At 43.5% G+C, this 12,200-nt stretch overlaps 1 protein-coding gene, 1 long non-coding RNA gene and 2 other non-coding genes across 6 annotated transcripts in view; 1 reads left to right on the forward strand and 3 right to left on the reverse strand.

Moving 5' to 3' along the window:
• Positions 1 to 5,474, forward strand: part of TEX2 (testis expressed 2) — a 103,229-nt gene extending 97,755 nt beyond the window's left edge. For all 3 annotated transcript variants that reach the window (XM_039235936.1, XM_039235938.1, XM_039235937.1), the window contains exons 11-12: positions 2,182 to 2,302; positions 3,879 to 5,474. In XM_039235936.1, coding sequence (XP_039091867.1) covers positions 2,182 to 2,302; positions 3,879 to 4,001 — 244 coding nt within the window. In that variant the 3' untranslated portion in view covers positions 4,002 to 5,474. The remainder of the gene's footprint in view (positions 1 to 2,181; positions 2,303 to 3,878) is intronic.
• A 992-nt stretch (positions 5,475 to 6,466) lies between these two features.
• On the reverse strand, positions 6,467 to 6,599 carry LOC120234234. Its single transcript, XR_005529031.1, has one exon. It is a non-coding gene; the product is annotated as a small nucleolar RNA SNORA76 (small nucleolar RNA).
• A 26-nt stretch (positions 6,600 to 6,625) lies between these two features.
• Positions 6,626 to 7,015, reverse strand: LOC120234200. Its single transcript, XR_005529012.1, has 2 exons — positions 6,941 to 7,015; positions 6,626 to 6,710 (listed from the first exon to the last, which is right to left on the reverse strand). It is a non-coding gene; the product is annotated as an uncharacterized LOC120234200 (long non-coding RNA).
• On the reverse strand, positions 6,792 to 6,860 carry LOC120234233. Its single transcript, XR_005529030.1, has one exon. It is a non-coding gene; the product is annotated as a small nucleolar RNA SNORD104 (small nucleolar RNA).
• Positions 7,016 to 12,200: the final 5,185 nt, after the last annotated feature.

The following is a 12,200-nucleotide window of genomic DNA, read 5'->3' on the forward strand; positions in this document are numbered from 1 at the left end:
GGGGATCACTCATTCCGCAGAGCCTGAGGTGCGTAGGAAAGACCCCGTGGGTTAGACCTAGGTGTTAAGGAGGCAGAGCCTATGCACTTGGTTACCATGGGAGGAGCTCTACCCAAGGAATTGTCATCAGATGAACCAATGGTTCTCAAATCCAACTGCATATCACAGTCACCTGGAGACTTTTAAAAACAGAGATGCCCCCAGCCCCCAGGATCCATGGCATGGAGAACTAAGCCAGGATTGAGAACCGCTGAAATAACCTATTCAAGGGTCCAGCAAAAGAAAATCACTATCTGTGAATTGCAGTTTAAAATTGACATTCCAGGGGCATCTGGGTGGCTCGACTGGTTGGTCATCAAACTCTCAATTGTGGCTCAGGTCATGGTCTCATGGTGGTGAGCCCCTCACCGGGCTCCTCACTGGGCATGGAGCCTGCTTAAGATTCTGTCTCCCTTTTCCTATGTCCTTCCTCACTTGCATGCATGTGCTCTCTCACTCTCTCTCTCCCTGGAAATAAAATAAAATTGATATTCTAGGTCCTTATGATGTACATAAGTGTATACAGTGATTGCATGAGACTTCGTTGCACCATAAACTACACTGGCATGAAAAAGGTAGCTCTCTTCTACCCTAGAGTGACACTTGCACGCTAGTGCATACGCCTGCCGTTCAGAAGGGTTGATAAGAATTATCAGGGGCACCTGGGGGCCTCAGGCAGTTGAGTGTCTGACTTTGGCTCAGGTCATGATCTCACAGTTCCTGAGTTCGAGCCCCGCATCAGACTCTGTGCTGACAGCTCTGGGCCTGGAGCCTGCTTCGGATTCTGTGTCTCCCTCTCTCTGCCCCTCCCCCACTCGTGCTCTGTCTCTCTCTCTCTCAAAAATAAGTAAACATTGAAAAATTTTAAGAAGTATTTATCAGAAAATTTTTGAATTGACTAACCATTTGATGAGAATACTGGTATTTCGCAGTAAAAACTTTTTAGGTTTTATTTTTAAATAATTTTTTTAAAGTGTGTTTCTTTATTTTAAGAGACAGAGAGTGCATGCATGAGCAGGGGAGGGGCAGAGACAAGAAAGAGAGACTCCCAGGCAGGCTCTGCACTCCATGCAGGACCCCAACACGGGGCTCGATCTCACTACCATGAGATCATGACCTGAGCCAAAACCACGAGTTGGATGCTTAACTGACTGAGCCACCCAGGTGGCCCTAGATTTTATTTTTAGAGAGCAATATTTCATTTTTTAAAAAAAGGAACAAATTTTTTAAAAAGCGGGGGGGGGAGGCGATAATCTTATCATTCAGAAATAACCACTGTTAATCTAAGAAAAAAAATTTATTTAATAGTAAGAGTCGATACAACGTACCTTCACTTACTTTCGTGCTTTAAGATGTATCAGTTACAGGTGCCACTGCTCGGTGGAAGATAAAATTAAAGGCTTCTGGGTTAGTGCTACCCAGTGCATTTGTTATTAACCCACAGAGAAGTATAGATCTTGGGAATGTTTAGAAATGTTTATAGCTATCTGATGTTTTTGCTGTAGTTTTTAAAACATTGGTCTATGACAGATGGAAGTTTTTAGGTAGTTTCATAGCACAGTCTCTTGTCCGGATCCTTTATGAACAGTGTGAGTGCCAGTCAGCTCCACTGGGAAGGCTTAATAAGCATGCTGTAGAGGATGGAATGAAAAGCAGGTTATAGAACATTCTCTCTTTACATATGCATGTTAAGAGTGTGGGGGAAATTGACCCCACTTCTCTCAATGGTCCTGTGTTGGAGATAAGATTCAGAGAGAAGCAGTATCTTTCACTTTTTGCTTTATACACATGTATACTTTGGGTTTTGTAATGTACATACACTGTCTTTATTAAAACAGAAACAAAAGAGATCCTTGCCATTTCAGAAAACAGGGCCCAGGTCACGGGCGTTTCCACTGGTGCTTCCTGGCTCTCCCAGTTTGTCAGAACTGTCCTTAAATCACAGCCCTGCACGTGGCCCAGGGACATGGGAGCACACAATTCCTATTTGCTGCCTTGAATCATTTTCAGAGGGGATGTTCAGAGTAAGAGAACATTCGCACAGGGAGAAGCCCTGGGTAAATGAAGAATATTTGCTGTTGGTACTTGTCTAGTTGCTGGTCTGCCTCTAATTGTAGTTCGCTGCTTGTCTTTTTCAAAAAGGTATGGTTTCCGGAAGCCACCATACGTAGAGCTGAAAGCTCGGCCAAAACTTGGAGAGAGAGAAGTGACTCTCGTTCATGTGACAGACTGGATAGAGAAGAAACTGGAACAAGAGTTTCAGGTAAATGTGTGGTATCATCTGGTGTGTGTTTCACACGAGTCTCAAAGCTCAGAGCGGAACAGAGGTGCTGAGCTTCATTTGGGTCAGGATCCTCTTTTGAGAACCTAATGAAAGCTGCAGACCCTCATCCCAGGATGATCAAACAGGCATAACATATTAGGTACAATTTCAGAAACCCTGAGCCTCAGCCACAGAACCCTGTAAGCAGTTCAGAGGAAGCCCAAAAGATGGGTTCACTAAGCCAGGGCTCATTCTCCAAGACTGTTTTCTGCTTTCTGCCACCAAAGGAAATAGCAGTGTAGCCGAGGCCCTGGGATGAGCTATTTCTGCCACATGTTTATCAGCTATTTGAGGTCTGTCAAGGTTTTATGGATTAGCAATTTACTTTGAAATGAATCTCGCCTTTTGAAGGAGACCCATATTTTGGCAGTGGTATATTTTGAGCTATTTCCCTTGAAAATTTATGTTTTTATTTAAAAACTTTGGATTGGGGGCACCTGGGTGGCTCACTTGGTTAAGTGTCCAACTTTTTATTTCAGCTCAGGTGAGGATCTCACAATTTATGAGATCAAGCCCCAAGTCGGGCTCTGCGTTGACAGCACAGAGCCTCCTTGGGATTCTCTCCCTCTCTGCCCCTTCCCAGCTCACGTGTTCTCTCTCTCTCTCTCTCTCTCTCTGTGTCTCTCTCTCTCTGTGTCTGTCTCTCTCTCTCTTTCTCTCTCTTTAATAAATAAAAGCTATGGATTAACTTTAACTGAAAACCAGTTTCTGGAAAACTAAGTATTACCACCAAGCAGAAAAGTACTTTCAAACTAATGAAAGACCTTTATTTAGTTTTTTTCCTTTTCCCTAGAACTTACAATAGGAATTAGAGTGGGTCATCTCTTTCAAGGGTATCAGGGTACAAGGGGCAAAAGAAAGGCCAAGGGTCAGAGATTGGCTTCTGGTATTTTTGAGGCAAGTTGGGAAATTGACAGGTGATTGCTACACCCTCCCACAGCCACCATTTTTGGCTTTTGTAAGAGGGCATTACTGAAGACTGCATTCATCGCCAAGACTCACTTGCGTAAAATTAGTTTATAAACAGGATAGGCAAAGTACCATCATTATCAATCACTGATTATCCTTCACATGCTCATTATAGTAGGATTTCTTTTAGAATACAGCTTTGGTTCTGGTGTGAAAAAAAATCAGCTTACATTTTGTTGCCAGGATTTAAGTGGATAAGCTTACTTAGAATAGGTGTTCTGGATATAGTGATTTGGAAATACTATGGGCAACTTAAGGCAGTTCTCTTAAAGCAATGGTGTTAAATATTTATGAACTCGTGAGTAATTTTATTACATGTACAGGAAATCAAAGGCTGCTTCTGCCTCAGACCTATGTTCATGCACTGGTGTGATTCCTCAACTATCTAAATGTGGCGGAGGAATTAGTTTAGAATGTACACAAGAAGTTGGTTCATAGGTACATTCAAAACTTACCTAAAACCTAAAATTATCAGAACAGAATAGGGCAACAGCCTGAGAAAACAGAGCATCTTTCCACATGGCTGTTCTTTAATTTCTTTCTACAGAAGGTTTTTGTCATGCCAAACATGGATGATGTCTATATCCCCATAATGCACTCAGCCATGGACCCTCGCTCTGCTTCCTGCTTCCTCAAAGACCCACTTGTAGAGGCTGCTGACCAGCTGTGATGGGTGAAGATCCGACCTTCCCAGTATTAGATCGGGCTCAAGGTGCGGGGGTCCTGGCTGCCATCACAGCCCCTGCCCTGCCTGCCGGTGCCCCTTCTGTTGTGCAGCATCATTCCACGTATCCTGCCTGCTGCAAAGCTTTGACTCCGCAAAGGGACTATGGAAGAATCATCGAGGTGACAGGTGACTCACACCACAGCCCCAGCGTTTGTGGCAGCGAGAGCGCCGTGAGAGCACAGCTTACAACTGGAGGGCCTTCCCCTTGCCTCGACTCCTACAAAGCTTTTCCTCAGGCAGCCAGCGCACAGTGGAAGGGTTTTGCACTTCTAGTCCGTAGGTGATGCAGCCCTCCGCTCTTCCAGAGGTCCGTTCAGGAACGTGAGGGGGTGGGGAGTGGAACTTTGTGAACCATTTCACTGGTGATAAAGAGATACGCATAGCAGCCTACTGTTCCTATTAAATTGTGTTTGGGAAGCAAGTAGCCATAGAACATACACACACTAACATCCTATCAGCTGGGGTGGGGACTGCGGGATTTCTGCGAGCATCAGGCAAAGCCATGAGATCAAACCGTCCCAAGCCCTCTACCACTGAGGTACAATCACCTGGTTTCTAACTAATCCCAGATGTTTTCCTGAGACATAAGCATATGTGAAAATGTCAAATACTGCACATAAGGAATTGAGGTGGTGGGGGGCAGAAAGCCAGAGCCCCATCTTTCTATCTGGCACTTCCTATGTGCTCCATGCTTTCTTTCTACAGGCCATCTAAATGCTTTGTTAAATCTACCTGGTTTGGGAGGTTTTGAGGTTATGGGCAGTTTCCTCTTCTGATGGCCAAAACGGAGAACTATCACCTTTGAGAGTCAAGACCAAGTTTTGCTCAACATTAAACACTATGTTATCTCAAAACTCACGTGATCTTTCTTTAATGTTGCCAACCTCATTTTGTGCATTTGTGTCAGAATGTTTTGGTTTACAAGTTCGGGGCCTCCCTAGTTGTATAACTTGCTTTGAGAAGTACACTTAAAACACAACTTTTTATTGTTTAAAGTTGCAATCGACATCAGAACTTCCATGGGTAACTTTTGATAACATCTGTGGACAAAGCTAACAGTGGTTTTTTAAACAGCACCTTGCCTGAACATGACTTTCAAGAAATTAATATATTGAAAAAATATATTTGAACCCTTGATTACTTTAATTGCACCATTAAAACACTTGACTTCCATTATTTGATCATTCCAGTCGGTGTACTGTTCTAATTTCTCATTGTGTAGGCCGATTTGCCTGTCAGTCCGCATGTCTTGTTCACTGGTCTATTATAATTTTTGTGCAATAACTAAAGGCAAAGGACTAGATGCACTACTGTGTAGATTACACGAGCACCCTATTGCACTTAATCGAATAGTATGTGGGGATTTACAATCGCTTGCATTGTTTCACAAAATAAATATCTCAATGTCAAATACTAGATAAGCATCTAAGTTATTTCTACTGAATCCTTTTTAGGTAATAGGGAGACAATAAGCAGTGGGTACAGGCCACTTGGTCACTCAGCTCCCAAAGCAGCTTCAATTTCCTGGTGGTCATGAGGCCAACTTTCTAATATTGCAAGGTGGTTCTCTCCACACCGAGGTAGGGGTGATCTTCAACCTGAGAAACTTGAGAGGGGTGTCTGGCTGGCTCGGTGGGTGGAGCTTGTGACTCGATCTCGGTGTTGTGACCTCTAGCCCCACCTTCCGTTAGAGATTACTTACAATCTTTAAAAACACAAAACCAAAAATACCTCCCTCTCCTGAGGACAGTCTCGCTTCCAGGCACCCTCAGCAGCCTGGCAATCCTGTTAACTTGGAGCCCCTGCAACTAAGGCCAAAGCAGTTTATACGCTGCACTTGTGCATCCTTGCCCTTCACCGTGTGCTGCCTTGTACTTCGAACTGTTGCAGTTCACCCAAGCCCAGGGGAGATCGCTAACTGCCTATTTAGACTCGGAAGGAGTGTGCTTTTACTCACGTGTCTGATGTACCCAGCAATGCAGAAGATCGAATTCTCTTAACTACCTTCTTGAAGCTAACTGGGTCACATTAATTTGCCCAAAGCTTTTATTCCCGTGCTTTGGTTTAGTATTTACCGAATAAGCAGTTGGACCTAAATTGTAGTGGTTCTCAAATAGGTCACTACCACACCTTAGCCAGGGGAGTTAAGTTCATGCAGCATCAGGACCGAAACCCGTTTCTGTCAGGTATACCGCCGTCCTTAACCTGATCAAGGTCACTTACTCCCCCTCCCTTCGGGGGCCACCCATGTCGCGGTTATCCGCAGGTCCCGAGATCAGAGAGACCAGGACTTCCACAAAGGCATAGGAATGTACGGAACACGGAGTAGCAGGGCCCAAGGGACCCCCGACTCTTTCCAGGGCCCTTTCCCCAACTCCCCGCCCTCACCGCCACGCAGCCGGGTGCAGCCTTGTCGCTCGCGGTTAAAAGGGCGGCCGGCGGAGGACCGGGCCGCCCCAGTTATGCGCGAGCGCGTGCTCTGGCGCTGCAGCCTGACCCCCGGCGCCACGCGCAGGCGCGGCGGGGGCTCAAAGGCAGCGCGTGGCGACAAGAAACACCAAGACCAGTGCTGGGATCAAACCATTTTATTCAAAGGCTTCGGAGAAGGCCGAAAGGGAAAAGGTGATCCTACGTCCTCGGCCCAGCAGGAATCTGCAAGAACGAGAGCAGTGGGTTAGCGGGTGTGCGCCCGCAAGGCCTTTCCCTCCCCGCCGCTGCCGCCACGGAGGCCCGGCTCAGACTGTAGTTCGCATCACCCGCGTCAGCAGTCTAACACGTGCTTTTCTGGAATGTCATCACTGCAGGCCTCCCGCGACCCACCCGGCTCCGTGGCCCAGAGACCCGGGCATACGCACCAGGGCACACAGCAAACTGAACCTCACCTTCCAACCTTACAGTCGCCGAAAGACTGAGCGAGGCCCCGCGACGTCTACTTAAAGGAGCTGACAGGAGGCGGTTGGGCGGGGTTTACCGGTATTAACCAATAGCAAGTCCGACTTCCGGTCACGTGCCTATAAAAGCGACTAATGAGGGTCCGTGCTCGCTGAGTCATCCAAAATGTAGAGTGGTCACTTGCTAACCATAGAGAGTCGAAGAAAGATAGAGAGTCCCACAGTGTCCCTAAATTCTGGCTTTTTTTCCGAGTCTGTCCACAGTACGCTAAAGGAACGTTTGTTTACAAACAGAATCCTACTAATGTGTCACTTGTTTAAGACGTTCTGTGCCAGGAGCTAGGCTAGGAGCTGAGCATATGAAGGCGACAATCTAACCTTGTTCCTGAGTTCAAAGTAACCTATTTGGGTTTAAAAAAACAAACAAACCTGTGTTTAAAAGTAGAGGATGTGCAACCAAATCCTGAATTTCTGATGAATTTGTTGGATGACCCTCAATTTCAGGAAAATAGGAATATTCAAAAAAGCTGTTGTGAGGATTAAATGGATTAATGTCAGTTGCCTGGCACGTGCCCAGTGGAAACAAATAATTGTTTTTAAAGAACTGGTGTGATGTGGAAAATTTATGTAAGTGCGGTGCTTTAATAAATGCTAAAATATGGGGCATCTGGGAGGCTTAGTCGGTTAAGCCTGGACTTCAGCTGGTGTCATGATCTCCCAATTTGTGGATTCAAGCCCCCCATCCAGTTTTGTGCTGACAGCTCAGAGCCTGGAGCCTGCTTGGGATTTTGTGTCTCCCTCTCTCTCTGTACCCTTCACCTTCTCATGCTCTGTTTCTCTCTGTCTCTCAAAAATAAACATTAAAACAATTTTTAAAAGAATTTTTAAAACTAAATAACAAATGGTATAATAGAGCTGTAAACAGCCTACTGTGGAAACTCAAAAGAGAATGTCTAACTTTGGGGAAATTAAAAGTGCCTGTATGTATTGAACTCATATTGTAAAGCAGGCACACTATTGACCCTTGAACAAGGAAATGGGTGGAGGTGATGTTAGGGGCATCCACGACACCCCAGTGGAAAATTCCTGACTAAATTATGAGTCCCTCAAAGCTTAACAACTAATAGCCTACTGTTGACCAGAAGGCTTATGGATAATATAAGCAGTCAACACATATTTACACATATAATACACATATTATATATTATATACTATATTCTTACAACACAGTAAACTAGAGGAAAGAAAATATTAAGAAAATCATAAGGGGGGCGGGGGGTGCCTGGCTCAGTCAGTAAAGCATGTGACTCTTAATCTCAGGTTCAAGCTCCACCCTGGTGGTCGAGCCTACTTTAAAAAAATCATAAAGGAAGAGAAAATACATTGACAGTGCTGTATTGTATTTATTGAAAAAAAAATCCACATATAAGTGTGCCCACACAGTTCAAACCCATGTTGTTCAAGGGTCCACTGTATCGGAGAATAAGAATATGGCCTTGCCCCCTAAGAGTTTGATTTATCAGTTTAGAGAACAATAACCAGACACGTCACAATATTTGGTTATCTTTATTTCCTTCATGTTCCCTTTGGGAATTGTTTTCCTTCTTTCCTCCTAACTTAATAAGGAAAATGTAATAAGAAAAGTATTTCAACCTTACTTGGTAGTTGGATAGTGCTCTTATTTTCATTATTTTCTACCTAGACTTTAGTTAAACTGAAAAATTCCTCTTTGACCAAAGTAATAATTACTTTGGCAAGTGTTTTGTAACCTCTATGTGGTTATTATTATTCCTGTTTAAACTTTTGTTATTTTCAGCAGTTATTACAATTGTGGTACAGTTTCTATTGGAAAATGAGTCAAAGTTTTCTTCGTGGCCTAGAATGTGATCTGTTTTTACATTGTTCCACAGATTCTTGAAAAGCAGACGTTTTCACCAGCATGTAGACACCAACATGAAATATTATTAATGCAACATTAACTGTGCTGTAATTATACTGTCCAAATATCTATTTTATACTTGATTGGGAGTATAGGTACTGTCATTGACTGATGGTGATATGTTACGATCATGCTTCAAGTACCAAATGCTGAGGAAGATGCAAAGCAACAGGAACTTTGCTCTGTTACTACTTGGGAATGTATAATAGTACTCCCATTTGGGAAAAGAATTTGACAGTTTCTTATAACGTTAATTTCACCAAGAGAAAGGAAAGTTTATGTTCACACAAAATCCTGTGCACAAATGCTTATAACAATGTTATTCATAACTCTTCCAAAATGGAACCATCCAAGAGCCCTTCAATGGGTGAATCTTAAGCAACTGTGGTACATCCGTACAGCTGAATGCTACCCAGCAATAAAACAGGATGGACTATTGATACGTGCAACACTTGGAAGAATCTCAGAGGTATTATGCTGAGTGAAAGGAGCCAGACTCAAAAGATGCTATGATCCCATTTATTTGATATTCTAGAAAAGAGAAAACTATAGGAACCAAAAACAGATAAAAGATCTTCCACGAATTGGAAGTGTGGGAGCATTTGACTATGAAGCTGCTGCATGAGTGCTTTTTGAGGGTGATAGAATTGCTCTGTTTTTTGGTTTTGTTTTATTTTTACAAATAAGCACATTTGTGTGTCCTCTCACACAATCAAGATGCAGAACATTCTCATCACTCCAAAATGCTTCTCTCCTGCCTCTTTGTAGTCAGTACCCACACGCTTCAATCACCAACTCAGGCAGCCAGTGATCCATGTCTGTTATTTTATTTTATTTTTTTTTACAAATAGTTTATTGTCAAGTTGGTTTCCACATAACACCCAGTGCTCATCCCCACAAGTGCCCTCCTCCATGCCCATCTCCCCCCTCTCCCCCACACCCATCAGTCTTCAGTTTGTTCTCAGCATTCAAGAGTCTCTCATGGTTTGCCTCTCTCCCTCTCCCCCACTATTTCCCCCCTTCTGCTCCTCCTTGTTCCTCAGTTAAGTTCCTCCTAATCCTCCTGTACGTGCAAACATATGATATTTGTCCTTCTCTGCCTGACTTATTTCGCTCAGCATAACACCCTCAAGGTCCATCCATGCTGCTACACATGGCCAGATTTCATTGTTTCTCATTGCCACGTAGTATTCCATGGTATAGATAAACCACATCTTCTTGATCCATTCGTCCGTTGATGGACACTTAGGCTCTTTCCATGTTTTAGCTATTGTGGAGAGTGCTGCTATGAACATTGGGGTACATGTGCTCCTATGCATCAGCACTCCTGTATCCCTTGGGTAAATTCCTAGCAGTGCTATTGCTGGGTCATAGGGGAGTTCTGTTGCTAACTTTTTGAGGAGATCCATGTCTGTTATTACAGAAGAGTTTTGCCTGGTTTTGGTGTTCTGGTCAATGGATTCCGTTTGTGATCTTTTGCATCTGGCTTCTGTCACTTAACCTGATGTTTTTGAGGTTCATACTTAAATACTGATACTGATACTGTATCGGTAATCCATTCCTTTTTGTTGCTCAGTAGGATTTCATTGGATGAATATGCCAGTTTTTGTTTGTTTGTTTTTTTTACCATTCACATGTTTACGGGATTTGGGTTGTTTCCAGTTTGGGGCTATTATAAATGAAGCTGTTATGAACACAAATGTAGAAGTCTTTTTATGGACATTCGGTTGCATTTCTTTTAGGAGTGGACTTTTAGAATTACTAGAATCATCTGATAAGCATATATCTTTAACCTTATAAGAAACCACTGGAGGCGCTTGGGTGGCTCAGTCAGTTAAGCATCCGACTCTTGATTTCGGCTCAGGTCACCATCTTGCAGTTCCTGGGGTCAGGCCCTGTGTCCAGCTCTGTGCTAACAGCACGGAGCCCGCTTGGGATTCTCTCTCTCCTTCTTGTGCTACCCCTTCCCCAAGTGCACATGCGTGCTTGCTCTCAAAATAAATAAACATTTAAAAAGAAATTGCCTGGGGCGCCTGGGTGGCTTAGTCAGGTAAGCGTCCGACTTTGACTTTCGCTTAGGTCATGATCTCGCGGTTCGTGGGTTCGAGCCCCGCGTCGGGCTCTGTGCTGACTGCCAGCTCAGAGCCTGGAGCCTGTTTCAGAGTCTGTGTCTCCCTCTCTCTCTGACCCTCCCCTGCTCACGCTGTCTCTCTCTCTCTCTCCTAGAAATAAATAAAAATTAAAAAAAAATTTTAAAAAGAAACTGCCAATCTATTTTCCAAGTGGTTGTACCATTTTACACCACCAGCAATGTATGAGAGTTCTAGTTATTTCAAATCCTAGTCAGCACTTGATATTGAGACTCTAATGTTAGCCATTTTGGTAGATATGTGGTGATAGCTCATCGTGGTTTTAATTTACATTTTTCTGATGATCAAAGATGTTGACAATCTTTTCATATCACCATTACTGTATCTTTTTGTGAAGTGTTCAGATCTTTTGCCCACTTTTAAAAGCGTTTTCTTATTAATGAGTTATATGAATTCTTTCGATCCTTTTTCACACATGTGTATTGTGAATATTTGCCTTTTTATTTTCCCAAAGGTGTCTTTCAAAGAGGAGGCATTTTAAATTTTGATGAAATCCAGTTTATCACTGATGGGTTTTAAGCAAGAGAATGGCAGTCTGGTGGAGTTCAAACTCCTTGTGACATTCCACAGTTCAGATTTATCTCCCCCTAAGAATAACATGAGCTACTAATAATGGCATGCCTACCACAGGCAAGGCACTTGACATATTTTAGTTCCAATTCTCAGGACAGTCCTGAAAGGTAGGGAATGCTGTTTCCGGTTTTTAGCTCTAATTCCCAGAACAATCAGAACCAGGGCTCAGAGCGATTGAGTAATTTGTTTACATTTGCACAATTAATAGATGGCTAAGCAGAGCTGGGATTTGAACTCATAACAATATGATTTCAAAGCTTATACTTTTTTTTTCTGAGAGAGAGAGAGAGGTAGTGTGAGCAGGGGAGGGCTAGAGAGAGAGGGAGATACAGAATCTGAAATAGGCTCCAGGCTCTGAGCTGGCTGTCAGCACAGAGCCCAACACGGGGCTCGAACTCATGAACCGTGAGATCATGACCTGAGCTGAAATCAGATGCTTAACCAACTAAGCCATCCAGGCGCCCCTCAAAGCTTATAGTCTTTGATCACTATACCATGCAACCTCCTACAGGCCACCCTTTGTTTTAGCCCAAACCATTTCTTGTTATCTGAGAAGACTAAGTTCATCTAACATTTGTACCTACACACC

The sequence above is a fragment of the Hyaena hyaena genome, unplaced genomic scaffold (assembly GCF_003009895.1).
Source record: "Hyaena hyaena isolate Hyena2069 unplaced genomic scaffold, ASM300989v1 scaffold_104, whole genome shotgun sequence".
NCBI classification, from domain to species: domain Eukaryota; kingdom Metazoa; phylum Chordata; class Mammalia; order Carnivora; family Hyaenidae; genus Hyaena; species Hyaena hyaena.